Source organism: Platalea leucorodia (assembly GCF_965183815.1).
Source record: "Platalea leucorodia genome assembly, chromosome: 3".
NCBI lineage: Eukaryota > Metazoa > Chordata > Aves > Pelecaniformes > Threskiornithidae > Platalea > Platalea leucorodia.
In genome coordinates, this window is record NC_138825.1 from 61150797 (window position 1) to 61178692 (window position 27896).

At 44.6% G+C, this 27896-nt stretch overlaps 2 protein-coding genes across 2 annotated transcripts in view; one reads left to right on the plus strand and one right to left on the minus strand.

Annotated features, from left to right (window-relative positions):
- Positions 1-12866, minus strand: part of PHACTR2 (phosphatase and actin regulator 2) — a gene marked incomplete at its 5' end in the record, with an annotated part of 146590 nt that extends 133724 nt beyond the window's left edge. The window contains one exon of the mRNA XM_082307573.1: positions 12722-12866. Within this exon, the coding sequence (XP_082163699.1) occupies positions 12722-12866 (145 nt within the window). The remainder of the gene's footprint in view (positions 1-12721) is intronic.
- A 3109-nt stretch (positions 12867-15975) lies between these two features.
- On the plus strand, positions 15976-27838 carry FUCA2 (alpha-L-fucosidase 2; the record flags this gene model as incomplete). The annotated part of the gene is made up of 7 exons (XM_082306410.1): positions 15976-16199; positions 19245-19432; positions 21128-21467; positions 22100-22310; positions 23719-23909; positions 25164-25272; positions 26846-27838. 7 exons carry the CDS (start codon positions 15976-15978, stop codon positions 26984-26986), a joined length of 1404 nt encoding a protein of 467 aa, XP_082162536.1. The 3' UTR covers positions 26987-27838.
- Between the last annotated feature and the right edge of the window lie 58 nt (positions 27839-27896).

Here is a 27896-nt window from a genome sequence, read left to right on the forward strand (position 1 = left end):
GGAAAGTCACAACGAAATCGCCAGCCCAGAAACACTGCATTAGACTTCCGCAGCAGTGTACTGCTGCATTTAGAAGAAGAGGACTGCACAGCAGCTGAAGGTGAAGCTCGGGTGGGTTGCGGTCACAGCGATGGCTTGGCTGGCCCACGCTGCCATGCTGGCATAGCCTGAGTTGCATGATCTGTTGAACTATGCTCACTCCACTAAAAGTGGTGGGTCTCCTCCTTTTTCTCAAAGCCAATGCATTTGCTGAGGATGCAAAACATCCACATTGTCTACTAACACTACACCAAATACACTGAAATGGGAGGTAAAATGTCAGCACAGACCAGAGGGGGAAAGGAAGGGGATGCCCAGCCCTTTCTCCTTCCATGGCAATCTCAAAGCACGGTGACTGAAACCTGCTTCCCCGTTCAGAGCGAGGGTCTGTGTGGCCAGCCTTCAGCCTTTCTCTTGGAGATGCCTGATAGCTACCAATTGGTTCCTTCCTTACCTGTGACTGTGTACCTGTATTTTCTAGCAGAGAAAGCAAGGCTCCACCAGTCTGATAGCTAGATGCTTATATTTCAGTGGTTTAGAGAAACGTCATTTAAATGAACTGGACTGAACTGAAGGTGATTAGTTATTTTTTCATCTGTACACACATCATCATGCCTAAGAACCTATCAATGCCTACGGACAGGGCACACCTGATATGCTCTTATTCATTGCACGTCATGAATTCTCAACAGAAGAACCCATACTGCAATTTTATGTATAAAATATGCAACCCTACTAAAAACTGCCCTGCGGTTCTATGGCAGAGTATTTCACTGCCCACTACCCACAGGACTCAGCCAATGTTCAGCGCTGTTACAGAAATTCCCAGCAATCCACTTAGGGACGTTACATCCCTCAGAGCAGCGCGGAGGGAAGATATTCCATTAGAAGGCAAGTAAAGAATTTTGGTTCCCTGAATCACACGAGCCTTTATTGCAGGGGTCTTCGGTGTCAGAGTGAATCCCACAGACATCTGGCATCTACCAAATGCCACTGAACCCGGCTTCTGATTTCTCCTTGGTACAAATATTACACCGGCCCAATCACTTTCACAGTGATTCCAAATTGCCTCAAAACATGAAAGCCACTCCTGCAACAACTCTGTTTCAAAAAGATTAAACTCCCATTAACAAATGCAGATTAGAACTACTGAAAAGTGTGCATATTTTGATAGCTTTTATTGACATTTCAAAGGATTAGAATCAGAAATCATTTGCGTGCATTTTTAAAACTCATGTCCTTCTTATAAATGTGCATAATTTGAAGCAACTAATCCTGGGTTTGAGAGAGATGCATATTTGCCATTTACAGAGCTTTTTCTGGATTTTTTTCCCTCTCTCCCATTATTATGAAAATCAATGTTTGTATAAAAACAGTTTGGATCAAATCTCATTTACTTCATACATGAGATGCATGAAGTTTAGTTTTCTGGGATTTATTCCCTCTATGGCGTATGTATAACTGAGACAAATTCACTGGAGCAGAAGTATGGAGTTCTAATAAGTATTAGAATTCATTTTACTAATTAGTGCCTGAATTAAAATCTTCTTGACATCATTTCTTTAAAAATAGCAATGGGCTTAGAAGGGAGAAAAAACTTGTTTATTTGACAGACTTCTCACTGTCAAGACCCCGTTGCCTAGAATTCATCTAAATATTAATCTAAATTCACCTAAGTATATATTTATCTTAAGCCTAGGGTAAAAGTGAGTGTAATGCAACTCCTCTTCAAAATACTGAGGGAGGATTTCCTTTGGTTTTGCACTTTCATTTCACTTATCTTATTGTCAGTTATTTCTTTGCTGCTTGGAAGAATTCCTTCCCATCTCTTTCATTTCCCTGTGCTTTCCCTCTGCCACAGATGGGGGGACATAGGTGTGGCTCTTCCATCCAGCCAAAAAGCAAGCTCCATCTTTATCTCCTTAGCCCAGCGTGTCTGGTGCAGGTGGATGGCTTGTATGCTCAGTCCTATGTCCCCCACTGTCATTCCTGACTTGGCCTAAACACAGAACAGTAAAAAAGCCCACAACTGCAAAAGACCCTGCTTATTGACACTGCAAAACAGCTTCTTTTCACATACTTTTTAGTGCATTTCCAGCTCTGATTTTAAGCGCTTCCAGCAGGGTAGCTTTCACTGTTCCTCCTGGGAGACTATTCCTCAGCCCAATAAATCTCTCTCCCAAGAAACCTCCTTTACACATGTCCCCTCCTGTGCTTGCAGTACTTTTCCAGTCTTGGCCTGGAACTAGTGGAACAAATATCTTTTTCCCCACAGATTTTACACAATAATGCAATGAAGTTGCAAAAGCTGCGTGCTCCATTGAGTTACTTTCACTCGTCAGGAATTTATGTGATACCAACTTGTGTATTGCTTGCAATAAATTATTTCTAATTATAATAAATGACAACTCCACCGAAGTGCAAAACCATCCAAAACAGACAATATAATCACAAACTTCAGAGAAGACATAAGCAAATAAGTTAAGAAAATCTTTAGTTAAACTGCTGACACCAAGACTAAGTCTGATGGTTCTTTTCCCCCCTGAATTTGGCAGACTGGTTACAGACATCTTGCCAGCACTCACTCTGTCGGTGATGTTTCCTTTCTCATTTTAAAAGACTGGCAGCTGCGTTATTTTAGACATCGCAAAAAAGTGCTTTCGTTTGCATTTTACTTAACCCAGCTTGAGTTAAGAGTGATTTCAAAGTAACACCTAACTTGCTATTAGGCAATTACCTTGCTATTTCGAGATAGCGTGCCACCTTCCCTCACCCAAGGATGGGCAAACCTGCAGAGCCGCCTGCCTCCTGGTGCTGCCTCCACGGCAGGCACCAAGAGAAAGGCTTTATTTGTCCTCATGGAAGCTGCAAGGGGAGGAACGTTCTTCCAGGGTCTGGTGATGATCAGGAGAGCTTTTTGACACAGAGCCAAAAAAGGGCAGGCAGCACGGCCGAGGCCCCAAGCTCACCCCAAAGTCTTTCACCCCTATAGCTGAAAGAAAGTCATTCACTCTGCTGTTTCCCTCCAGGTCTGGCAGAGTCTGCACTGCAAGGGTATAGCTTTCGGATGCTGTTTCTGATAGACCACTAAACACAATGTGCTCCTGTACCATGTGCCTAGTGGTAAACATCTATACCACAGAGTGAAATGGGCGCTGTTGGCTTGTGAGCCAAAATCACCTACAAAAGCATATATACATTCACTAGTTCACCTTGTGAAGATCCCATTAGACATATCCCAAGTTGACTATATCAATAAGACAAAGCTCTGAAAAATACTGCATCAAGCCTTTGGAAATCTTCCCCCAAAATGAGTTTTGCTATTTGCAGATCAAAAGCCATTGTTTATCTCAACTTCCAAAGAATAAGGCACAATTCATAGCAGATGTGTTTCCAAAGACTTAAATAGCTGGGTGGCAGCATATTTTTTGGATTTGCTATTCACTAAAATAAACACGGTGTGAAATATTGCCATTCAGTCTTGTTTGCAGCAAGGCATAACAGGGAGACACCATTATTTTTTTTAAATGTTCAGGGCTCAAAAGTCAAAAGGCTGGAAGAAAGATGCCGTGTCCCTGGGGAGCTGTAACTCTCCCTCTCAGCTCACTCCTAAGGATAGAGTTGAGAGTCTACTCAGAGAAACACAGACAGAGGTGCCTATAGCCCAGGTAACAAAAGCAGCATGCCATGCTTCACCCTTGGGGCTAGAGCAGCTCATATCATGACTTGGGATGTCCACTGGTCCCCTGTGGATTACACTTGCTCTGGCTGTGTAAGTAAAACTACTTCTTCCAAATCCAGTCCTTCTGAGCTTGCCAAATCTGCTTTTAATCAGGAAAAGAATCAGAATTATGTCTTGTAGACACTGCCTTTTCATGCTGCGCTTTGGTAGCACTCATCTTTTTTCAGGTAAAAAGTTCACAGTTTCATCGGTGGTTTAAACCACTAACAGTAACTGCCAGCCCTGACACTGGACAACAAAGGAAATAAATAAAAAAGTGTCAAGCAGATGACTGCTAATTATCCTCTCAATCACAAACTTTAAATATAGCTGCCTGCGTTTGAACACAAAGAAGGTCTGCAATTAGAACATATTCAACTGCAACTGCACTGCAACCCCTTCTTTACTGTGCTTGTAGCTGATACAAAACAATACCTCAACACCAGCTCTACTTGCAGCCTGTAATTTTCTTGAGTATTGTGTATATTAGTCACAGATATATCTTAAAAGCTGTGATTCTCCCCGAAAAATGGAAAAAGCAAACACACGTGCTCCGGAGGGGGAGCTTTGCTCAACATGCTCTTTAGGGCCTGGTTCCATGAAATACTTCCTTATACATCCTTATTCTTTCAAGAAGACATTTGAACCTTTAAAGAATTTGATATCCACTGATTTAGCCATGACAAAGTGAAGTGGCAGTGGTTACACTTGCCCTCTATAGGTGGATGGGGTCTCTTAGAATAATCACATTTCTGTGCCAGGCAAATTCTGACACTTCTCTGCTGCCTTCATTCCTATTCCTGCTCCTCAAACTAGAAGAAAAAAACATCCTATATCAAATTTTCATGTGATGAAAAATTCTAAAAACCTTAGACTATTTTTTTGAAGTGACAACTTATCATTTTCAAATTTTGTCAGATATTTCTCCTGAAAATACAGAAACGTGCCTGAAATCAGGATTGTTTATCCAAAGAAGTGGATTTTCACAAAACTTTTATTTCATCAGGTTACATTTGTATGCAAAGAAACTTCAGCTAACTTAACAACTTTAAATAATGTAGGGATCGTGCCAGACTTCAGCCTTTTCCTGATCCTCACCACTGTGCTAAGCTTTATCTTAAAAAGGCTCTGAAGCACTTCTCCATTCCTAATATTCAGCAACCTTTTTTTTTTTTGTCAATTTTTAGGAGATCTTTTTTTCCCTTCCCAATGAATTCCTAAAACTGAATGAATCTCTGCTCTGCCTGTACAAGTTCTGACCTTTATCACCCTGTGACAGTCAGAAAAGAAACTTAATGTTTGCAGGTTTCTAGTCCATTCACATCTCAGTCTCTGGGCTCAAAGAGCCTCCAACACCTGGGAAGCACTGGAGTGCATCAGACTTGAGTGGGCAAGACAGAACCTAACACGTACACAGCCAGACCCAGACAGAGGATCATCACAAGTGGTATGTAGGTTATCGACACAATATAAATGAGATTTATTGGAAGCTGTGGAGAAGATAGAAAAGAAACTAGTAGGGGAGAGGGGAGTGAAAGAGTGGGGAGAAGGTGAAAGGAAGAAAGAGATGAGTACCTTTTATTTCCAGTATAGTTTGGATAGGACCGACTTGGGTAAAGGTGCCAAAACTGAGCTACCGACTGATGCATCCAGCTAACAGAAATAGTGTGTGGTACCGTGCGACTGGCCAAATTCCCCAAGTGGGAGCCAACACAATTTGTGTGCAAGACTGAAGTTTGAAGTTTGAAGTTGAAGGGGAAGAAAAAGTAATTGCTTTTAATAGGACTCCACTTTCCCCAAACAAGTTTTGCTTCTTGATACTGTAAATTTTGCAAGTGTTAAAAAATGTAGGGCAAGCTGTAAAATACATGTTTAATTAAAAATAACCATGAAATGCTACATTTTCTGAAAAATAAGATATTTAGTAAAAAACATGATCATTATTTCAAAGAGAAGCCATTTACACACAGTCTTTTAGCATGTGAAGAGTCGCCACATCGCCACCTCCGGTAGAACGCTTCCTCTTCCACATTTCCCTCCCAGCCCCCCACTGTTCAGTCCTCTATTTCTCTGAATGTGGCCAAACGGTTTTAAGAACACCATGAGAAATGGGAAGGGCAATCCAGAATGTCCCAGAAATATGTAAGAAACATGAGAGAGAAGAGAGAGGGTAAGAAAAGTCTCTTACCACCAAAGCATGCAGTGGTTTAAGCTGCCTTTTAGCTCCGCTTCGTTATAAAGTCCTCTACCTGAGAGCACGGCCGACTTGCAAAGCTTAGGGGCTTTGAAGCTTCACCTATATTAAAGCAGTGCCAACGCTTCTGAGTGCATTATGCGAAGTACTTGATACTGATATAATTTACTGATATTTCACTGCTTCAGCCTTTCAAAACTCAAAAATCCTAATACTAAAGGCACTCGTAGAATTTATACAACCCAACATATTAAAAGTCCAATTATGCATCAAAACTGCGTGATGGGGAGCAAGTTTTCTCAGCTGACCACCGAGGGAAGCATTGACTGCCTACAAACTCCGTTTGTATTTCAGGAAGATCACAGTGCCTTCCACATGAATGAAAAGCAAGAGCACCCCTTGTTGTGGTGGGTTTTAAGACTGACAGTTTCAAAGATAAAGTGAAAAGTGATTGAACTTGGAACACTGAAGCCAGGATTTTCTGTTTTTTTCTAGATATTTTTCCTTTTGTGCCACTTGGTTTGTACCTGAGAAAAACTAACTAACTTCTGCATCTGTTAAAAATAGGAACACACTAGGCATAATGCTAGGGGAAAAAAAAGGAAAAAAAAAAAAAAGAAAAGATTACCACTGAAGATACCTTTGCCTTATGCTAAAGCATATTCAATAAGAAGTACTAAAAATTCAGAAGCAAGACTAATACTGGTGCTATTGAAAGCTGAAATCCTACAGAATTTCTGGCACTGAAAAGATTCTGACCTCAAGAAGCAAAAATAGATAGAAATGTAAATTCTTCACCGATCTTTAAAAACCCAGTCAACTGTCCCCAGCCCTTTGACCTTAAATAGTGCCTGCTTTTTCAGGAAATAAGGGCAAAAAGAGCAGGGGGGGAGAAAGATACATGATATATGCTACGGATGGATTTGACTGATGAAACGTTTAGGTTTTAAAACCAAAACAAATGCTTTTTTGGAACAAGTTGTTTACACAGCAAGAGAAGGAATGAAAAGTCTTCTTCAGGCACTCTTTAGATCGCTTCTTCAGGCTTCATATTTGACGTGTGGTCTGATATTAAATGGTTACTCGCTAGAAGCCACACATCAGCAGGAAGTGCTAAATGCCAAAGGGCCTTGAGAAACTAAAACACACACAGTTGCAAAATGCTGAACAGATCCCACAGTCAGCTACTGATTAGTTGCTGCAAAATACGCATTCAATCATACGCTGCAAATGTTTGCAGTCCAATTTCTACTTAGGCAACCATGAGGATTATTACCACATTTATAAAATACATTTTTTTTTTTAAATCCTGAGCCCGAGTCTGAATATTTGATTGTAAAGATGTTGTCCCAGAAACTGGGCCACGTGTAAATGACACATAGTATACATGGTTTGTATTTGTAAATCATAGTGTTCCCTGTGTTCCCTGTTTCATGCTTAAGCAGGGTTAATACCAAGAACATATCCCAGTTATTCTGCAAGAGTTGGTGTGGAATAATGTCTTTTAGCCCGGAATAAAACAGGCAGATTCTTATTTCATATGCAGTATCGTATAAATTCATATTAGAAAAGGCTGGCAATATTCTGGCACACACTTCTTCCCTGCACGCCCACCTAATCTTATAAACTAAACCAGTTTTCAGGCAGACTTAAACTTTATCAATGTATACAGTACAAAATGTTATATGATTCCTGGATTTTTCCTCAGCATACTTCTGAAACTACAAGTTACATGTAAGGATGACCAGAATGAGATTTAACATTATGGGATGATGGTTGAAGCGTGTTTCCAGATGATGAAGAAGTAGATGTTTCAATTCCATAAGCATATGTCAAATTCCATATGGTTATGACTGCTGCCTCTTTCTGATAGTTCAAATTTTCAAATTGATGGAAAACTATTAATGTGGACTTAGGGACAGGATGCACTATTTCTTGGAACGTACACAGTCGTGTTGAGTTTTAGCTTCTAAATCCCCAACAACAATGATTTGTCTTAACTTCTACTATAGTTTTCTACCCCAAATTATCTGCTTTGGGCTTCTTGAAAAGTTCTGTACTTTGACTTATGTTGCAAATGAGTCCTGCTTGATACAATGGAGAATAATGTTTTCCCGTAACTCCCATATTTTCATATAATGTACCAGAACCAGATGCTTTAGTTATGAGCGTTCTTCCGCATCATGAGGCTGTTCCCCCCTCACCCCCATCCGATGACTGAAAAACACAATCTTTCTAACCGCCCTCCCAAAGCACATCTGATGTCTTCTTCACAAACACTGAACTCAACTCCCATAGACTTTGGTAGGACTCTTGCTTGGTGTGTATGGAAATTGGATCCAAGAAACTGGAATCTGTAGCCATTTTGGGAAATACAAGTGCAGAGGGAAATACAGGCAAACCTTAAGAGCTACCTATCTACCTAGACAAAATTTTATCTTTTTCCTAGGTTCCAAGTCAAGTCAATCTCTAGATAAGAGGTTTCTGGGTTTCACTCTTTCTAGATGCTCAAATACCTCCAGCTGTCAACACCATTTCATTTCCTTTGCACAAGCCAGAAGGTCTGTCCTTTAAGAAGAGAATCTGACATTTGTTAAGTTTGCAAAGTGGAGCACTCTAATCATGAAAAGCTCCAATAACTCCAAAAATCGACAATTTTCTTCCCATCCAACATCAGCCACTCTGATCACTACATGAAATCTTCCCTGATTCTTCACCGAAGTGGGTGAGTTTAAGCCGTCCTTTCACCCACCCTATTCTGGAGTCAGCAGCAGAAGGAATCGTAGCTGTTACTCATTATCATTTTGAATAAATTAACGTGCGAAGGACGACTTTTGTAGCCAAAAATTCCCAGAATAATCCTGGGATGTACAAGTTTTGAGGCAGGGCTGCCATTTGTGCTCAGCCTTTCACTGTCTGCTGCAACCCAGCATCTGGGGTATGGCCTGAGGTATTGACAAATTGCTGTCTGAATTCTCAGGTAGTTTTTTTTTCATCTGTCATCAGAAAGGCACGAAAAAAGCATGAAAGGAATGGAAACATGCATGAGGAGCTCACCTCTCTACCTGAAAGGTGTGCTTCTTAGCAGTGGAACAAATTATTTGAAACTTCTACTTCTTGCTAAAGAGCAAGACCTCAAGAGGAACTGCAACAATATAAGTGTCAATCCCAGAGTGGAGAAATGGGTGTTTTTTTGACTTCTGGTCTGAGCAGTAAAGTTCCCTTTTCACCAAGATGTACCTCACCACAAACCTCACTACCTTCGGAACAAAATGCAAGGCTGTAAAGCAAAAACCACAACACTAAAAAGAGAGCAAACTGAAAACTGTCGACGTGGACATGCAGATAAAGAACAGGCATCGCATTAGCTGAGGTTGGTGCTCGAGGGCTGGCATGAACAGAACCCCCGGCGCCGCGTCGCAACCGAGCACAAAGGTGGCTGATATGAAACAGCAGCCTCCCTCTCCTGCCGGCACCCCGGGGCTCACCGCTCACGCTGGGAGCTGCCCGCAGCCCCATGGCCACCAAATCTAGATTTGGGAAAAATTCTAGGAAAGCATTTGAGCAGGGTCTTTATTTCAAATGCAGTTCAGTCCCCATCTATGCAGGGCAAATCAAGAAACTTGGCTAACTTGATCCACCTTTCAGGTGGGTTTAAATCTAGTCACTAAACATGGAAGGCTGCTTAAAGGTATGTAATTCAAGCAGCATTCTTGGAGTGGCTCTGGTGCTGCTCTGAAATTTTAGGAGAATATTTTTTTCTTCACCAATCTCCTAGAGATGCTCCGACAAACTAGCCAGTTGTCAGGTGGGACGTACCACGATGTTGAAGTGATGCACAGGCTATGCCTGCCACAGAGGCTCTGAATTTCACTGACATTGCACTTTTTCAGGGTCTAAATCGAAAGTCTAGGTTGCGCCACCCTTGCTCATGATGAGGATCATCATATAAGGTGATAAGGATCACCTTATTCCTCCCAGGGTTTACCGGAAGCAAAGAAAGAGTTGGAAGGCAAAGGCCTGATACAACGATGGGTGAGGTGACAGCCCAGAGAGGGAAATAAAGTAATCTTCTACCACTAACCCTAAAAGAAAAGGCCAGCTTTAAGAAGAAGAAAAAAACTGAAAGTAGGCTGTCCTCACAAACCGGACTGCAGCTGATGAAGTGAGATGCTGCAAAGTGATACCAGGAAGTTGCTGCTTTCAGCATACGAGAATAGCAGAGGAAGGAGCGAGGGGAAGAAAGCACAGGCAGCGTCAACGTGGGGACCACCCGGCCAGCCTCACTCTGCTGTCGAGATACATGCAGTACTGATCTAGCAAAACAAACTGATGCATTTTATGAGCCACTGCCAAAGCTGCTTTTAGAAAGGTTATTCTATTTCCCTTAGCTGGAAGGGTCTCTAGAAATATCGCCTCTTAACAGATCCTGCATTGAGAATGGTGGTGAAATAAACAACACTGCAACTGTCTATAGGGGTACCAGCCCATCACTGATGGAGCGTGAGGAGACAATATCGTCTTCTCAGCGCAACTGGTGTCGGGATTTAGAAAATGAAGACAAATATGCAGCAGAAACTGCAACTTGTGAGTTCAACAGTTGCAGGCGAACCACTCCAAGAACAGGCAGTATGCAAACATTTTGCAGGTTATTTAAAATGCAAATTGTTCTTTTCTAAATGGAGCAGCTGAAGCATAGGTAACATCTGATGTAAATGAGTGACCTACTTTAAATTAATCAAATGGTACAGCTAGAGAAAGACGTAGAAGCAAAAATAATAATAATAAGGCTCATATTGTTTCTCTAAGTGCTTCACATTTCTGTCCCCATTACGGTTGTTCTCCAGGTTAGTGGGGGAATGAAAAAGCAGGTTATTTCAATGGCATCGCAGTATAAAAACAATTCTCTAATGACCACATTAAAAATTAAACAGTTTTGCATCTTTAATGCATACTTCCCTTTTTAAAGAGGGAATCAACAGTTGGGTGGCAGCATGTAAGTATTTTTGGTGTGCCCAATGAGCAGCCGGAGAAAAATACAGGAAGCAGCAATGGAGAAAATGCAGAATGAAAGAAAAGATGTCAAAAAAATAAAAACCAGAGAAAGCAACTCTTGCCACTTGCTGGCAGGAAGCACATCCTCAAAATTAAAAGAAAAAAATCAAGTAGGGCAACAGGGAGGCCTAAATTTTGTGTGTAAGAAAGAAACTACAAATAACAACACGTCTTCGGAAATACCATCATTTCACCTCCACTGGATTTGCCAGTCTCTTGTAATGAACCCGGCTCATTGCTAGTAGCCTTTGTAGTTAAGCTAACAACCAACACAGTCTAACACTGACATAGTCTCAATCTTGCCAGCCTCTGTGGCGATGCCTCTGCATCCAGGTTCAGGCATCTTGTGTACACTTCAAGTCGCAGGGTGTTGTTCATGCAGCACTCTTCCAGATGGTGCTGAAATACACCTTACACCTAGAAGTAGTCCTTTCTGATTTGGACAAACCACTGGAACCTCCTTCCTCCTCCCCGTCCCAAATGTCCTTCAATGGAACTTTTAAGTCGACACGGAAAAAGGCAGAGCAGACAATGATGCAGAAAATGGCACGTAGAGTTGTTTTTGCTCACAGCCTCTGGCCCCCACAAGCTGAATCTACTTGCTCTTATGTGACTAAGCAAGTTTTCACTCCCTCTGTCCTCATCAGGCAGGCATAGCCGTATATTTGAGCTTCCCCGAGCAAATGGTCTGCTTCACCTTAACGCTCCCTGAGGAGCGAACATAAGAGGACATTGCGGTCCATTGCAGACCGGACCACGCACTGTGCTGTCCTACTTGTGCTGCAGCAGAGGAGGTCCCTCAGCGCGCTCTGGAGCTTCCCTGATGGCGCTGTGGGTCACGGGTACCTCTGTGCAGTAGAGTGTACAAGTGCATCCAAAATACCTACATTGCCAGGGACGTATGTGCCTAGTCTTATTTTAGACAATAGAACAGGGCTGGTTTGCAACCGGGCGAGCACACCTTTTTAAAATGTGCTCAGCGGTATGGAGACCAGAATTTCTTTTTCCATAATTCCCGATCTCAGGAAGCAGCCTGAGTAAAGAATAGTCCAACCGAGTATGTATTTATTTTACTTCAGCCACTTTCAAATACCTGCACTGTAAACTAGGACCCTCGCTGCCTCTCATTTTACACAGCAAAGTTACTCCGAATCCTGCAGGAAGCCCACTCTGTCCCAGAGGGGCAGCTTCCACCCCCAAATCATCCCCTGGGCACTCGCAGTGGTTACCTCCTGAAGGAGGACGGCAGGATACTGACTCACACATTTTTTTGCCTCACCTGTTAGTGTAAAACCCGAAGGCGATATAAGTGCACGAAGTAAAATCCTAACACACAACTGAAGCATAATGTGTGAAGCGGCAGGACGAGGAGTTTTGACGTCCTCGCAATTCACCCTGAAGCCTTCCTGGGGCTTTTCTGGCCTTGCGGTCAGAGATGCTTCGGCGACCGGGTGGGTACCTACGACTTTACTGGGGTTCATTTAAACCTGAGAACGCGGGTATGAAAAGCCAGGAACTCGACGAACATCATCTCGAGATCAAGTACGACGTAAACCAGGGACCCACGCTTTGGTCACCGAGAGAAGACAGTCCCAGGTCGGGGAGGGAAGAGTGCGGAGGGGGATGTCTTCTCCCAAATTCCCCAGTTCAGCTCGGCTCGGGGTGGCGGGGGGGGGCTCGGAGACAAGGACCCTCCCTTCCCTCCTCCTTACCTGAGCCGCCCACGTTGGACCGGAGCAGGCAGGTTCTCCGGGAGGAGGAGAAGGAGGAGATATCGCTTTGGGAGCGGCCGCGGGGACCGGGTAAGGACCAGGCGGGAAGCGGTGCTCCCCCGGTGCTCCCCGACCTCCCAGCCATCGCCGTCGGGGAGCCGAGAGAGACGGGGAGGAGAAGAGAGGAGGGAAAGAAGCGGGGAGGGAGGGGAAAGGGAAAGTTTGCAGAGAAAGAGCCGCCCCTCGCCCCGCCCGGGACGGCGACGGGGGTTTTGGGTCTGTCGGAGCCTAAATTTTGTGGTTCTACAGGGGCAAAGCAAGCAGCGGGGGTGCAGATGCACGGAGGGAGGGGACGCGGGGGGGACCCCCGCGTCCCCTCCCTCCGTGCATCTGCACCCCCGCGGGGTGTCTTCGTGCTCTCCTCTCCCGTCATTTCCAACTCTCGGAAAAAAAAAAAAAAAACCCCAACAAAAAGAGAATCAGTTAAAAAAGAGCCGAGCAACCCACACCACCACTTCTGTTTTGTGTAACAAGGTGCCCTCCCTCCTCCCCCGGCCGTCCCCTGCAAAAGCGGGAGGTTGCACAAGGCATCGCACCCCTGCAGCCGAGCGGGGAGGGCAGTGACTCAAATCTCCCCCCTTTCGTCTTTCTTAAGGTTTGGGTTGCAAGAGGCTTTCCACAACCCGTTTTACAACCGTGTGACTCAACGTTTTGGGAGGATGGTAGTCCTCCTGCCTTTCAAATCAGAAGCGGGAGTCACGCCGACTTTGGCAAAAGCAACATCAAGCCCCACGGTTTCATTTTCTGGTATTTGTTTTACCTATACGCTTCTATGACACGATTCATCTTTAAAAGGATATTTAATGTTTTCGCTGCTTTTTACAGGCAAATCATTTTATATTCTGCCTTGAATATAATAATCTACCTTGGATATAATAATAAAATCCTTCCTGCCCTGAAGCCACTGGCACAATGGCAAAGATAGACAGGACTTCACCCTGTATTTTTAATGCATCCAGTGCCACGTTATCTAGCTATCAAATACGAAAGTCCCATTCAGGCTGTGTGAAAACATTTTAGCAGCTACCACTCCCCAGGTCTGAATCAAATCCCACCCAGTCTGAAACATGTCCGTGTGAAATTCAGTTACTGGCCCCTGCTTCCCACCAAGCAACCAAGTGCCCTCCTCTCAAGGCCAAGCCCCGCGCAGCTGCCCAGGCGCGCTGGGTTTGGGGTCTTCCCAGCAGTCGTACGGCTCAGGCACCCTTCGCCTCTGTCGAAGCAGTCGATCCAGTACACGAGTCTCGTATGTCGGCCCTTAGACAGGCCAAGAGGTCTTTGCTGCTCAGCATCTCCCAGGGAACTGCCTGCGTTATTTCCTCTCCTTCCCTCCGCTGACAGACCAGCCCGCGCCTTCCCTAGCTGCGGAGAGCTTTCCCAGCGGGACTGTGCTGGGGGAGCGAGAGGCAGGGGATTCAGACCTTCCCGTGGGGGCCCGCCGGCTCCAGTGCCGCGCCAGCAGGCACGCGGTACCCAAGTTTAGAGGGCTTCCTGCGGTCGCGGACGCTGGTCTTGCGCTATTCAGAAAATCTTACGATGTACTATTTTTATTATTTACCCTTTGCAGCTTGCATCGTTACAGACGTGACTGTGCACTGAGGACCTTTTCCCTCACTGGAGATTTCAGTAGCTGTGCCTCTGTGGGCTGGTGACATTTTCTGAACCTGTTTATGCCTTAATCAGAAGTGTACTCATGGCTGCTATTTACTGAACTGTTTTCTGCTTCTTTCCTTTTTTTTTTTTTTTTCCTTTAAAGGATGTGATCAAGTTCATTATTGAAATACACAGTTCCTGCTCCAAATCTCACCAAAGCCAATGGCAGGTCACTGATGTCAGTGGGCTTTAGGTCAGACCCCTGAGCTTTTTTTAAATCATTTTTCCTTCAAAGCATTTTGAGGCGCACAGCAGTTGTAACTTTGGCGTGCTGTACAGAATAAGCTTCAGAGAGTCTACTTCAAAATTCCCACACTAAGGAGCTGCTCAGTGTCTGCAATCCTTTGGTACGATTAAAAAGAAAAGGAGAGCATGAAGAAATCCAAAGATAAACTAGAAAAGATATCATAGCAAGAGGCCAAAAGCGTTTAAGTATTCCTTTTGAGGAGCAAAGTGACATCTAAAGGGGTGAAAGTAAAGGAAGACATAGAGAAAGTAGGTCAACATTGAATGTAAAAGAAATATGAAGAGGCTCCTATTTGTGGTATCAAAGTGCTTTTGTAAATCAGAGTAATCTGAACAGTCAGTCAGAAAGAATGATACCCTGGAAGTCACAATGTTTTTATCAGCCTGTAACTTAATATGCTCATCAAGGTATGCACATAAATGAAAATACTAAAAAAATATGTACTTCTTGCTTTCATAGCCCTTTAGATATTTTTGGGTGAAATGTAACAGCTGTGGTTAATGGCTCTGGAAACTGAAGTTCTGTTTCCATGGAACAGCAGTAAAGTATACATCCTTCCCAGGTGGAGAGAGATTAATTTGAGTTGTCTGCTCATTCATTTTTAACTGTTTTGATGAGATTGCCTAAGGAATTTCCATTCATGCCGATGATTTTGGAGCTGGGAAGGGAAGGGAAGGGAAGGGAAGGGATGCTGACTGAGCCTGTGGCTGGAAGCAGGCGGGAAGGGCAAATCCAGCAGGCTGCCAGGGCCAGGTCTGAAGCAGCCCCTGGCTGCAGATGCAAGGCTCGGGCTGGAGCAGACTGCAGGCCCAGCAGAGACCGGCCAGGGCTCTCCTCGATGGGGAAGGCAGCGAGGGAGGGCGCAGGGCCGAGCGGGCGGTCAGCCTGGGGCGGGGGGAGCACGGTGAGGTGCTCCCCCCGTGCACCGTGAGGTGCAAGGCAGAAGTCAGTTACTTCGTTTTCTTCAAATCCTTGAAATCCAGGTGACGACTTGTGACCGAGCAGCCAGATAAAACAGCACCGACGGGGACGAGACGCCCCCCCCACGGCTGGCGCGCTTCTCCGGACAGCGGAGGGGAGGGAGGCGGCGGGGATGAGCCGCGGGAGGGGCAGAGCCGGAGCCCTTCACCTGCAGGCGGTAGGGACAGGCTGCGTTTCGGCCGGAGGGCGGCGGGCTCCGGCGGAGCGGCGGCGGGGCGGGGAGAGCCTGAGCCCGCCTTGAGCCCCGGCCCGGCCCGGCCCGGCCGTGCGCCCCCGGCGCGGCCGCACAGCGCCGCGACCCCCGCCCGCCGCCATGTCGGGCCCGCCCGGCCGCGCCGCGCTGCTCCTGCTGCTGCTGGGGCTGCCCGGGCTCCTGCCGGCGCGGCCGCCGAGCGTTGGCGGGCGGCCCCGCTACGAGCCTACCTGGGGCTCGCTGGACGCCCGACCGCTGCCCGCCTGGTTTGACGAGGCGAAGTTTGGCATCTTCATCCACTGGGGCGTGTTCTCGGTGCCCAGCTTCGGCAGCGAGTGGTTCTGGTGAGCTCCCCGGCCTGGCCCTGCCTCCCGGCCCGGCCCCCCCGGCCCGGCCCGCGGGCCTCCCCGGCGGCGCCGCCCCGCAGCCCCCTCAGCCCCGGCCGCCGTGGGGCAGCTGGGAGCGTGGCACCGAGGCGGCCGCTGCTGCGGGTGAGGGTTTGCCCGGAGAGCGGCTCTCGGGGCAGGCGGGGTTGGGTTCGGTTTGGTGCGTCCCCCCCCGGCCAGGGGTCGGTTTAAAGCCCCTCTGCAGAGGGACCCTGGAGCCGAGGCGTGTGGGGAGAGGTCTGTGTCCAGCCCGGGCTGGCCAGTGAGACCGCGGGCTCCGCGGCGCCGTTGGCGGAGGAAGCGGAGCGCGGTGTGCCCCTGGCGCGCCTGCCCGCCTCTCGGCCCAGCCCGAAAACTCCCGAGTATCTCGGCCAAGTCGAGCAAGGAGCGCGTCGAGCGGGAAGGTGCGGTTTCCACGGCCTTAGGGAAGGAGGCGGTTGAGCGGCAGAGGGGGGAGGCCTCTCCGGGGTGCGGTGAAGGGGCTCTCCCCCGCGCCCTGGGGACCAGCGCTGGGCATCTCCCAATCTCCCAGCCCCCCCCCGAGCCTGGAGCGGCTCTTGCTGGCGGGCCCTGGCAGCGCCTGTGGGGAGCATGGGAGTCCATCGCTCGCTCCCTCCGTCGCTGCCCTTGCTTGGAGAACCGCCCGCAGTTTTCTCCTGCACGTTTTGGGCTGTTGATGTTTTCCTTCTTTTTATTAGTTTTATTCAAGAGTACTTTCCACTTAAAAGAACCTAAAGCTCTCATCCTTCAAATAATTTTAATTTGAAGGGTGAATAAAACCTTTGGTTTGTGAGTGTTCGCTGGTGCAGGCCCTTTGGCTCTAAGCACTTTTTTGCTATCTTCTTTCCGTGCTCTACCAAATGCTTCCTGTATGACTTCAAGTGAGTCACGTTATCGTTTGCAATATGAAGATAACAGCAGCTCTGTGGCAGAGCTATGGTAAACCTTAAATGCAATATTCGTAAAACAAACCAGCATCAACATAAACAAACCACAGTTTTCTAAAGACAATATTTGGCCCACTCTCTGCAGAATTACGTTCCAGGGTGTCAGCAGTTTTTTAAATGTGGACTCCATTTACTAATTAATGACTTCTGGGTGGGGTCTAGCTTTGAGTTCAAGCCTTACTCTGAGTGCTGTGCTCTGATACTGGTACACAGATTCAGACTCAGGCATTCATATTTTGTTGTTCTAAAAAGACCCCGGAACACTCTAACGTAGTTGATGAAGTTGTTTTTTATATCCCTGTTGCCTCCCATCCTTGGGCACGTGGGTGTGAAGCTGCTTCAGCACCTTCTGGCAGCATGTGCAGTCAGATGACTGAGGTCCTGTGTTAGCAGCTTCAAATGGAAGGTCATAAACTCTGATATCATCCAGCCCATCCTCCTTCCCTCAGAGCTGCGTAACCGTGGTCAGGATGCTTCTAGAACTTGATCCTGTCAGAGCAGAAATGCTCACGTTGTTAGCAAACCATGTGACAGAGGAAGAGAAGCAAGGATCTTATTTGTTTCTTTATGCAATTAGATACTTTAAAGTCAGAGGGTTTTTTTTTCCAGGTTCTTCCATGGAGGGAGGCTGTCTCAGCCTCTTTCTTGGTTTTTTTCTCCCCCCACTGGCTGCCAGAGGTTGTGTTTGTTTATGCTGAAGTCTGTTTGGGAAGGTTACAACAATATCCATAGGTTACTGTGGTCTTACAGAACTGAGGTCAGAGTCCAGCTCAGGACAGGGGAGAGAAACACATTTCAAACATTCAGATTCTGGCCTGTTTTATTCCTTCACTTTCAATTTGTTCTCATGTACGTCCAAATTTGCCAACAGGATTTTTGCTGCTTGGCTTCATTCATAGAAAGGTGAATGCTTTCAGACCCTTTTCCCGTAAGTATTAGCAGTCACAACGTATGTTGTTAGAAGGTCTCTGGCAGTAAGGCTGTTTATGCAGTAAGTCCTGTTGCATGCTGCTTCTGGAGCTCATTTTTCATTGCTAGGTAGGGGAGGGATGGAGCAGGTTGAAAATAAACAGTGCTCTTATTGGTGATTTATGATCTCTGCCCACCATGAGAGACCACCCTTGGACCACAGAGCAAAGCTCCAAACCTTGCTGTGGACTAGACCAGTTGGAAAAGTGACAATACCGGATCAGGAATTGATGTGACGGGGAAGCACAGGATAGAAACTGTCCCTGCCTTTGCTAGGTGGGATGCAAAAAGAGGTTGTCAGCTTATTTTTCCTTCTGGTTCCTAAGTCTGCGTGCAGTGGTCCAGTGGACCGAGGTAAGTGTGTGCCTGCATGCTAGAGCCTGTGACGCAGGTGCATTTGTAAGCATGTGGGGTTCTTGCAGAGGCAGGGTGTTGGTGGAGGACATGCCTTCTAGTAGGGTGCCTTTGCTTCAGAGCCTCACGTGTGCGGCAGCTGCAGTGCTCTGCAGTCACAGCTCTCTCCTGCTCTGAGACCGTGGGCATCCACTCACGCGTGAGGTCACTCAGCTGCGTTTGGCATAGAGGACTCTGGACTAGCAGAGAGGTAAAGCTGCTGGCCTGCATGTTTGTGGGTTGCAGGTGTTGCAGTGGGGGGGCAGAGCAGAGATGCCTGATGGCTGATATGCGAGACTTGAGGAGGGTGAGCTGTTAGTCCAGAAAAAGTGCGTTCCTCGTGCCACCTGAGCTGCTGAGCAAGTGTACCTGTGCTCTCTAGTATGGTTTCAGGATTTGGGTACTGAATAAGACTGCCAAGTATAGTTGTTTTGTGCTGTTGCTCCAGATGAAATCCTGGGATCTTTCCAAAGGGGAGTGCTTGAAAGAAGCAGAGCGTGGGGAAAGAAGACAGAGAAAACAAAATCTTTGATAATTAATACTGTTATGTTCTGAAGCAGTTTTACCCCATTGCCAGTGTCATGTACCTCCAGTGCATGTGCCTCTCAGTGTGAACACAAAGAGGAGCTGATGATTTCAATTCTCTTTGTCTAAAAATACACCAGCAGACATGTTTTTGCTCTATATTTTGTAGGTGGTACTGGCAGAAGGAAAAGAGAGAGCCCTATGTTAAATTTATGGAGGCAAATTACCCACCTGGATTCAGTTATGAAGATTTTGGGCCACTGTTGACAGCAGAATTCTTTGATCCCAACCAGTGGGCAGATATTCTGAAGGCTTCAGGTGCAAAATATGTTGTCTTAACTTCGAAACATCATGAAGGTAAGTGGAAAGTTTGTGAATGTTAGTAATTGTTGCATTTCTGTCAAGAGAAGAAAAATCCAGGTGACTTTCCTGCCTGCTAAGAGAGAGAGAGAGAAAGCCGGCAGCCTTGTCTGCCCCAACCCAGCCCAAGAGGAAACAAACCACCCAAGAAATGTGCATGTGTTTTCCTGGCTCTTACACAAATGCTACGGTCGTGAAGCTTGCATGGAACGAGAAATAGATTGTGCCATTGTTCTCTTGCTGTAGCTAAGAGCCTGAAGTGGCGGGGGCAGCTGGGCTTCCTGCAGTAGCCATAGTTTATTTTTTATTGTGCAGTTTATTGCTCAAGGAACCACAAAAGTGAGCTCTGCACTGTTTCATGTATGGAGAGCTGCTGTGTACAGGCAGTTAATGAGCTCTGTAGGTTTCTCCAAGGAATTTAAGAGCATGTTCCAGGAGTCAGCTTCAGAGTTAGAAACGTACACAGGGTATAGCTCTTCCTGATACAGTGCATAGAAGCCAAAACCTTGAACTAGGTCTGGAATTTTACAGGCACAATCGATTTTTGGCACTGCAATTGTAAGATACTGTGCAGAGAAAAGTAAAGGAAAAGAAAGTGGTTGGAAGGAAACGTGGTAGCAAAGAAAGCATAATATACTAAAATGCAATATGACAATACATCTAGTGAATGTTGTTGGTGTTTGGGGAGATGTGGGTTCAAGACTGGCAGCTATTAACTTGTGAATTTTAATCTCGGCTGTAACACACATGATCATGATCCTGATGATGCCTGTGGCATAACTCCTGGTGACTTCAAAAGAACCGTGATTCATTTAGTCTGTCCTGTAGCCTTGGGCATGAATTTTTAGCTTGTTTGTCTAGTCGATGCAATTACATGTATCCAGTTTACAAAAATATTGCAAGATTTATTAGGCAATGAGCATAAAGCAGTTTGAAGGTGAGAGTGGAGCTCCTCTGGCAGTGGTCTAAGTCTGCAGTGCAGTAGTACTTGTCAGTGCTTGTGCTGGATTGCTGGATGTCTGAAACGTTAAATCCCTCCTGATATTTAACGCTGATATTTTAAAAGCTGTTTCAGGAGGTTTTGCGCTTTGCTTATATACATGTACAGAGTAGCTGATTGAACTGTTATAAATGTTAAGACAAATGAAAAGTGAACATTTGCATAAGATCGAAACAGAAGGGAGGAGAATAGTCTTTGAATGCAAATGAGAGCTTGAGCATTCTGCAACTGAGAAAGCATTTTATCTTCCACTTGTTGAATGTGTATTCACAGTTCACATTTGATACATTCAGTGAAAATGTAGATGCCTCAAAAGTTGCTGTATTTTTGGTTAATTTAATTGGGACATATGAATGGAGTGAATAATGAGGGAGAAGGAATAATTACCCTAAGCAGTACAGAACTGGAAAATTGAATGTTTTATATGTATAAAAATATAAATGCATATGTGTATGAATAAAAAAATGCATAAACATATCTGGCATGGTGTTCTGACGTTATGACTACTATCATCGTGCATAAACAGATTATAGGCATACTCTACACCCTGATAACAATATTATTACGTGTATGATTTTTATTATTTTATATCTATTTTTTGCAACACACTTCCAAACTACTTTCCAGAGGGAGGAAATATAACTTCCCCTCTTCTGCTTCCCTTTCTTATCCTTTGATTTTTGTCTTTTCAGGCTTTACTTTGTGGGGGTCCAGATATTCTTGGAACTGGAATGCTGTTGATGTGGGACCGAAACGAGATCTTGTGGCTGAACTAGCAACATCTGTTAGAAACAGGACAGACTTGCATTTTGGGTTATATCACTCCCTGTTCGAATGGTTTCATCCCCTCTTCCTTGAGGATGCCACCAATGTCTTTAAGACAAGAAAGTTTCCAACCAGTAAATCATTACCAGAACTCTATGAAATTGTGACCAAGTACCAACCAGAAATAATTTGGTCTGATGGGAATGGAAATGCGCCAGATACTTATTGGAACAGCACCGGTTTCTTGGCTTGGCTGTATAATGACAGGTACATAATGATGCTGGTTTAGCTCCTTACCTGAAAGTCTGCTCTGTGTCTAGTTTGTCCTGTTTTCTGTATATTTTGTGGAACTTGTTACCCCTACATCTGAGGACTTAACTAAATATTAATTTTCCTGAAACATAGAATCCAGGTCTTCCCTAGAACTATCAAAGCTTGCTTTAGAAAAAGACTGTTTCATACTTTTTTAACCACATTTGCAAATTAATCAGTTAAGATGGTATTGGCTATTCTAGCTAATCATATTCTTCCCTAAGTATTGTCTACTGCACAGACAAACAGGATAGCAGGATAATTTGAGAATATGGGTACACTGTTGTCATCGCAGACTGAACACTTGGCAGCGGATGTGAAGTGCAGCCTGATTTCTGGCAGACCTCCTGTGAAAGTCTGCAGCATGTTTCCCTAAGAAATGCCGATCTGGACCTTTTACTAGGAAAAGGATGAGAATAGGATTCCTGAAATCGCACTTATTCTAATTGTGATAAATTAATAGTGCAGAAGTCATCCTAAATGTTAGTTTCTTGGAGGGAGAGGGGCGTGTGTGGGAAGGGATTACACTGGCTGTGACTGCATTTTTTAGAATAAAAATCATAAACTGAAATTTTCTCTGTTTCCAGTCCAGTCCGGGACACGGTTGTGACCAATGACCGCTGGGGAGTTGGCAGCATCTGTACACATGGTGGCTTCTACACTTGTAGTGACCGGTATAACCCTGGCCACCTCCTGCCTCACAAGTGGGAGAACTGTATGACTATTGACAAGGGGTCATGGGGGTACAGGAGGAACGCACAACTTGACGATTACCTCACAACCGAGGACTTGGTGAAGGTACGGTGGGGCAAAGGAGTTGCCTGCAACTTCTGATTCTCCCTCCTGATCATTATATTATGCTATATAACATTCCAATTATGTATTTTTATAAAAAAATATTATTTTAATTGAATAATGAATTGATGAAATAATAAATAATTTTGTTAATTTGCAGCCTAACACTGCCAGGATGGAATATCCATGTAATTCTTATTAATTTTACAGAAATTACTAAGAGAAAAATTATCTAGTAAAAAAATCAGTCAGTTTCTTAGAAGGTGCTTCCCCTGTGAGAAACTGGCCAAAGACTGATGTGGATAGACTCATGATTACTTTTTCTACTAAGTTTTTCTAGTAACTGCACCTCTAAGTTGATGAGAAGAAAACAGTTGCAGTTTCACAGTTCCTGTTTAGGAACTCCTGATTGATCTTTTCCCCCTTATAGCTAGAAACAGTTTATAACTCTTAATAGTCTTTTTGCCTTGTAGCGAGAAACTTTCCTTTCATCCCGCTTCATTTAAAGAAAAAAAAAAAACAACACACTTATTACAGACACATAGATAAACATTAGCAGGTGCAGACAGCTGGTGTTAATAGAACATCGATTCCCTTTGGTAGTCGAAGGTATTAAAAAAAGATTTGAAGCTTAGGAGAACTGAATGAAAGGAAGACTGATCGATCTTTCAGATAAATGCATTTAATTGCAAAATTCAGCTAGTGAGGGGGGATGGTTTGTTGTTGTTGCTTAATCCAAATCTGTTCCTAGTGCTGTCCTTGCAAAAGAGAATTTCAAATTGAAGTAACCTCTTTTCAGAGGCAGAAGGTTTAAATGCATTCAGTAGCTTGTCTCCAGCTGTCTGTTCCTCAGACTTGTGCATCTCAGTCCATGATCTCTGGAGGGCAGTGTGGATGTGAACGTAAATATTTATGGACTCTGTAGAAGGCTTCTTAGTGTTTTACAGATGTCTCGGTAAAATAGGGAGAGCATCAAACAGAGGAAGAAGAAGGAAGTTGCTTCTCAGCTTCAGTAAAAATGAAGTGGCATCTATAGGCCTTATTCTCCTCTCGTATAGAGAAATCATCTATCCGTTCTGTTGGTAAAACCCTCATGAAATTCCTGCAGAAGTCGAAATGTTAAAAGGTTGTAGGATCTGATGCTAATGTAGATTCAGTCAGACATATTGGTGCAAAAATGTATTTTGGGCTGTTTTCTGGCATAAAAATTGACAGCAGAGCTTTGTTTTATGGGAGCTTAAATTTTGTATTGACTGTTGGGATGACCCCTGAAGTCTAAACATGCAGCAGTAACATAACTCGTTCAGTTCATTGTTCTGAAGCAGCGTGCCTGGCTTTAGAAAAAACTTCAAGTATATGATTTCATTAGCCGTAACCATATGTTCTGTGTATGTGTTTAAAAACATTTCAGGAACTTGTAGAAACAGTGTCTTGTGGAGGAAATCTCTTGATGAATATCGGGCCCACTCACGATGGTCGCATCGCTGTTATATTTGAGGAACGCCTGAGGCAGATGGGTGCCTGGCTGAAAGTCAACGGAGAAGCCATCTATGGAACAAAACCATGGAGAGCACAGAATGACACGGTCACACCAGAAGTGTGGTAAGGCTACTGAATCAAAGTGCAGGCTGTGTAAAGCAGCAGCAGCGTATGTGAAATTTTGAAATTCTTAATGACTTGATGCTGCAGAGGTCGCCATCTATGTACGCTGTGAAGAAATTAACCCTTTTGTCAGTTTAAGTAACTGCACATGAAAGTCTGTCTAAAACTGTAGGTAGACGATGGGTGTCAGAGAACGTAGTTCTGGGATGATGCTGAGGCTGAAGGGAAGGTTGCAGGCGTTTCCGTAGTGATCTTGTGCTTCTTAGTATAGCTGGGAACAGAAACTATTAAAAAAAAAAAAAAATCCAGAAATATAAAACTGCTATGAAGTGTTTATCTGGACAAAGGAATACTTGATGTCACTGTTTAGAGAGGAAGAGGGGAGAGAAGGAAACTAGAAATCAGTCTAGCATATTCTGCATTTCTTTTTAAGGTAAAAATGCATGGGAAGATAGCAGCAATTATTTGGTCACGAAATTCAGCCAGTCTCTGGACTCTCCTTTCTATGCCTTTGTGCCTCATAGCTGCTGTAACGCCTTAATCATCCATCAGGGTTTTGGTCTTGACCCTCTTCTCTGCCTCAGTGGGCCTTTTTACTCCTGTTCCCAGTAAGATTTGGCTATTTGGCTTTAGCCTTGAAATGCTGAACTGTTGACTGTTCAGTAAAACCACTTCCAAGAGCAATAAAAAATTGTAACCGAATGGAGGAAGGAGGGAGGAATGTTTCATACGTATGCCACAAGATTTCCAAGGACATATGGTAGATAATGTCTGCTGAAATTAAATTTTTAAAAAACTAGCTATGCACGGTGGAAGCTTTGTTGTCGCACATACTCTGTTAAATTATTTTAGTGGAATGTCTGTATGTTTGTGTATAGATGTGAATTACCATATTTTTCTGAATATAACCCACAGTTGTCTGTTAATGATTCCCCCTGCCCTGCAAGTACCTCCTTTCTACATGGCTGAGCAGCAGTGAGTTATTATCTGCTTGCTGAAGTTACTCCAGATGTTTACTTCTAAATTCAGTTCTTTAATAGTCTCTATTACCTCTAGTTTGTTGGAACACATTTCCAAGGAACGGTACTTTATTAAAGGGTATAAATTGTCTGAAAAGATGGTTATGTGCATGAAAATGTAATTAATGCCATCTTTTCAAATCCATTTTTCCGGTCTTGAAAGCACTCTATATAGCGCTTCAGAAAATTTCCAAGGAAAAACTGACATGCATTTCTGTTCCCCATTTCCAACCAGGTACACTTTCAGCCCTAAAGGCGGCAAAGTCAATGCTGTCTTCCTTAACTGGCCAGCCTCTGGGACTCTGCAACTTGGTGAGCCACAGGCTAAGCTTGGAGAAACACAGGTAAAAGGCAACACACGCCGCACACCCCCGCTCCCCCCGTCCCCTTTAGAACAGTGAGGCTTTTAACACGCAGCGCAAGAAACGAACATACTCTGAAGGAAACACCTCTAGGATTTGTCATGTCCCGTCAGTGTTAATTTTAGTTTCTGGCATCTTTGGGAATGCATAACTCTTAGGACAGAGTACGTTGGAAGAGACCCAGCAAAACGTTTTCGTTCTGGGACCTCCTTGTCATAGTCCTCCCAGCGGGATGTTTCTTCTCCAACAAACAAAGTTAGACTGAATCGTTGCTGGGATATGTTTTAGCTTGCAAACTAAGGATCATAAAAAGAGGCCAAGTAGCAGGAAAAAAAAACCTGCCGCCCCTCCAGTTTCCTGTGTAGACTCTAACTCAGCATGACCTTTCTTTATAAATAGCCATCCTCATGACGCCGGTGATACTGTAATTGCCATGATGGTGCAGTCGTTTCAAGTCAGAGTCTTGCACAAAGGGAAAGCACCCAGAGGTTTTCATTGCCCGGGGCTGCTAAATCGTAAGTCACTGCAACCCTAGATGTGTGTCTTGGAGCAAGCGGTGGTCAGAAGTTGAGGACGCTGATGCCACACCTACGCTAGCAAGTAGCGTAACCCAGTGGAAGCAGATGTGTAGTGCAGAACAGCTGGTGCTCAGGACTTCCTAGCAACACCGTGCATTTACGGCGCGGATTCACTTTGGCTTAGCTCTGTCCCAGTGTGACGCATTGGATGTCCGCTAGCTGCTGAAATGCATTAGGGGTGTTTCTAGACTCTCTTCTGGTCTAGTTCTATTTGAAAAGAATCTAATTAGTGCCAAGACAGCTCTGCGATGAGGAGGAAAGAGTAACTTCAGAAATTATGTAGATGCATGTTGAATTTTGTAGAGGCATCTAGACTACATGTACACAAGAGAGTAATGTTCCCCAGGCATAGCTCCGAGGGTGGACTCCACAGCCTTCCTGGGCAACCTGTTCCACTGTTTGTACAGAATCTACCCAGCTACCAACTGCTCTCCAGCTGCTCCACTATTTTCAGTGTTTTACCAGCTGGCATAAGAGTCTCACCATAAAACCTTATTTGTGTGTTTTTAGTGGAGGTCAGCTTTGTCCTGAGCTTTTCAGGTCAGCTTTTCAGGTCAGCTTTGTCCTGAGCGATCTGGCTGCAGTCTGTAAGAAATATCACTCACTCAAGACTACAAGTTCCACCATGGGAAACGGGCATTTCAGACACAGGTGATACAAAGCTGTGTCTTGTGGTGCCTGCATCCCTGCTTAGACCCAAATCCCATCCCCAGTACTTCTGAAAAGTGTTTATGTAGCTTTTACAAACCTAAGTACTTCTCAAGACCCAACATCACTAGCTTTATTAATTACATACCTACTTGGCAAGTATTTTTCTACTACCTTTAATCATTGTTTTATCATTCATTTGGTTGATAAGTGGCATTTAAGGATACTTGGATAGTAAAGTAGCCAAGGAACATTTCTTTTGTCAGTTTTGCAGTTATATGCACTTTGAAAAGGCACCGCTCTAATTGTAGTGTCTGTTTCTATCTCAGGTGAAGCTGATTGGCTACAAGGAACTGCTGAAGTGGGTTGCACTGGGAGAAAAGGGAATGGCAATAGCTCTCCCTCAGTTAACTCCTAAGCAGTTGCCGTGTCAGTGGGGCTGGACTTTGCAACTGACGGACATAGACTGAGCCGTATGCCGCTGGAGCCTTGGGTAGCAGGGAATGCTGATGGCTTGCCCGGTTTCTCAGCAAACTTGTACTTGCTTGACTGAGAAAGATCAATAATTTCACTTTTTTTTGTGAAAGGTGGGCTGTTATTAAAGGATGGAATGAACCTCACATGCAATCTAGCGGTAGATAGTTGAATCTCTGCATCCAATTTGTTTCTTTGAACTTGGGTGAAAAACCGAGCATCTGCCTTGACCTCTCCACCTTTTGAGTCAGTTGCTTGCACAGCAGTTGGATTTCTTGCATTAAAGAAGGTATACAACTGACTTCCACAACACTGTACAGTAAAAACCGTCAGTTTTCAAGAAAAGAATAAACTTTTTCCAGTTGTGTGCAACAAGTGGCAGTGGTAGTTTCAGCTGAGTAGGGTAATGCATCTGCAGGAACACTCCTACAGGGTTAGGAATTCATCGCAAATGCACAGAGGCAATGCATATATACGTACACCTTCATTTCTCATCATGAAAATCATTAATTTTACTTGCTCTTACTGTTGAGTAATTGTGTCCGTTATTGGGATACAAGTAAAATTATACAAAAAACCCCACTTTACATGGTTAAAGCTGACTCTTGTTTACAGCCATTGTTTTTACACAGTTACCAGGGTGCCTTGTGGACAATTAAACAAAATATATACTGCACTGACTAACTTTTTTTAAAAAGAGAAGTAATCAAGAGTTGCTAGGGATCCTCAGCTTTGGCAGAGAGGCAATGTTTTAAGCAGAGGGTAGATTGCACCCAACTTGAAAAGCTCCCAAACTCGTCCTGTGTCAGGGGAGCCGTAGGGACAGACCTGCGGTGCGAAGTTTGCAAAGAGGGGGAGGTACAGGGCAACAAAAAGCATGAATTGTTTCAGTGTAGAGACCAAAGG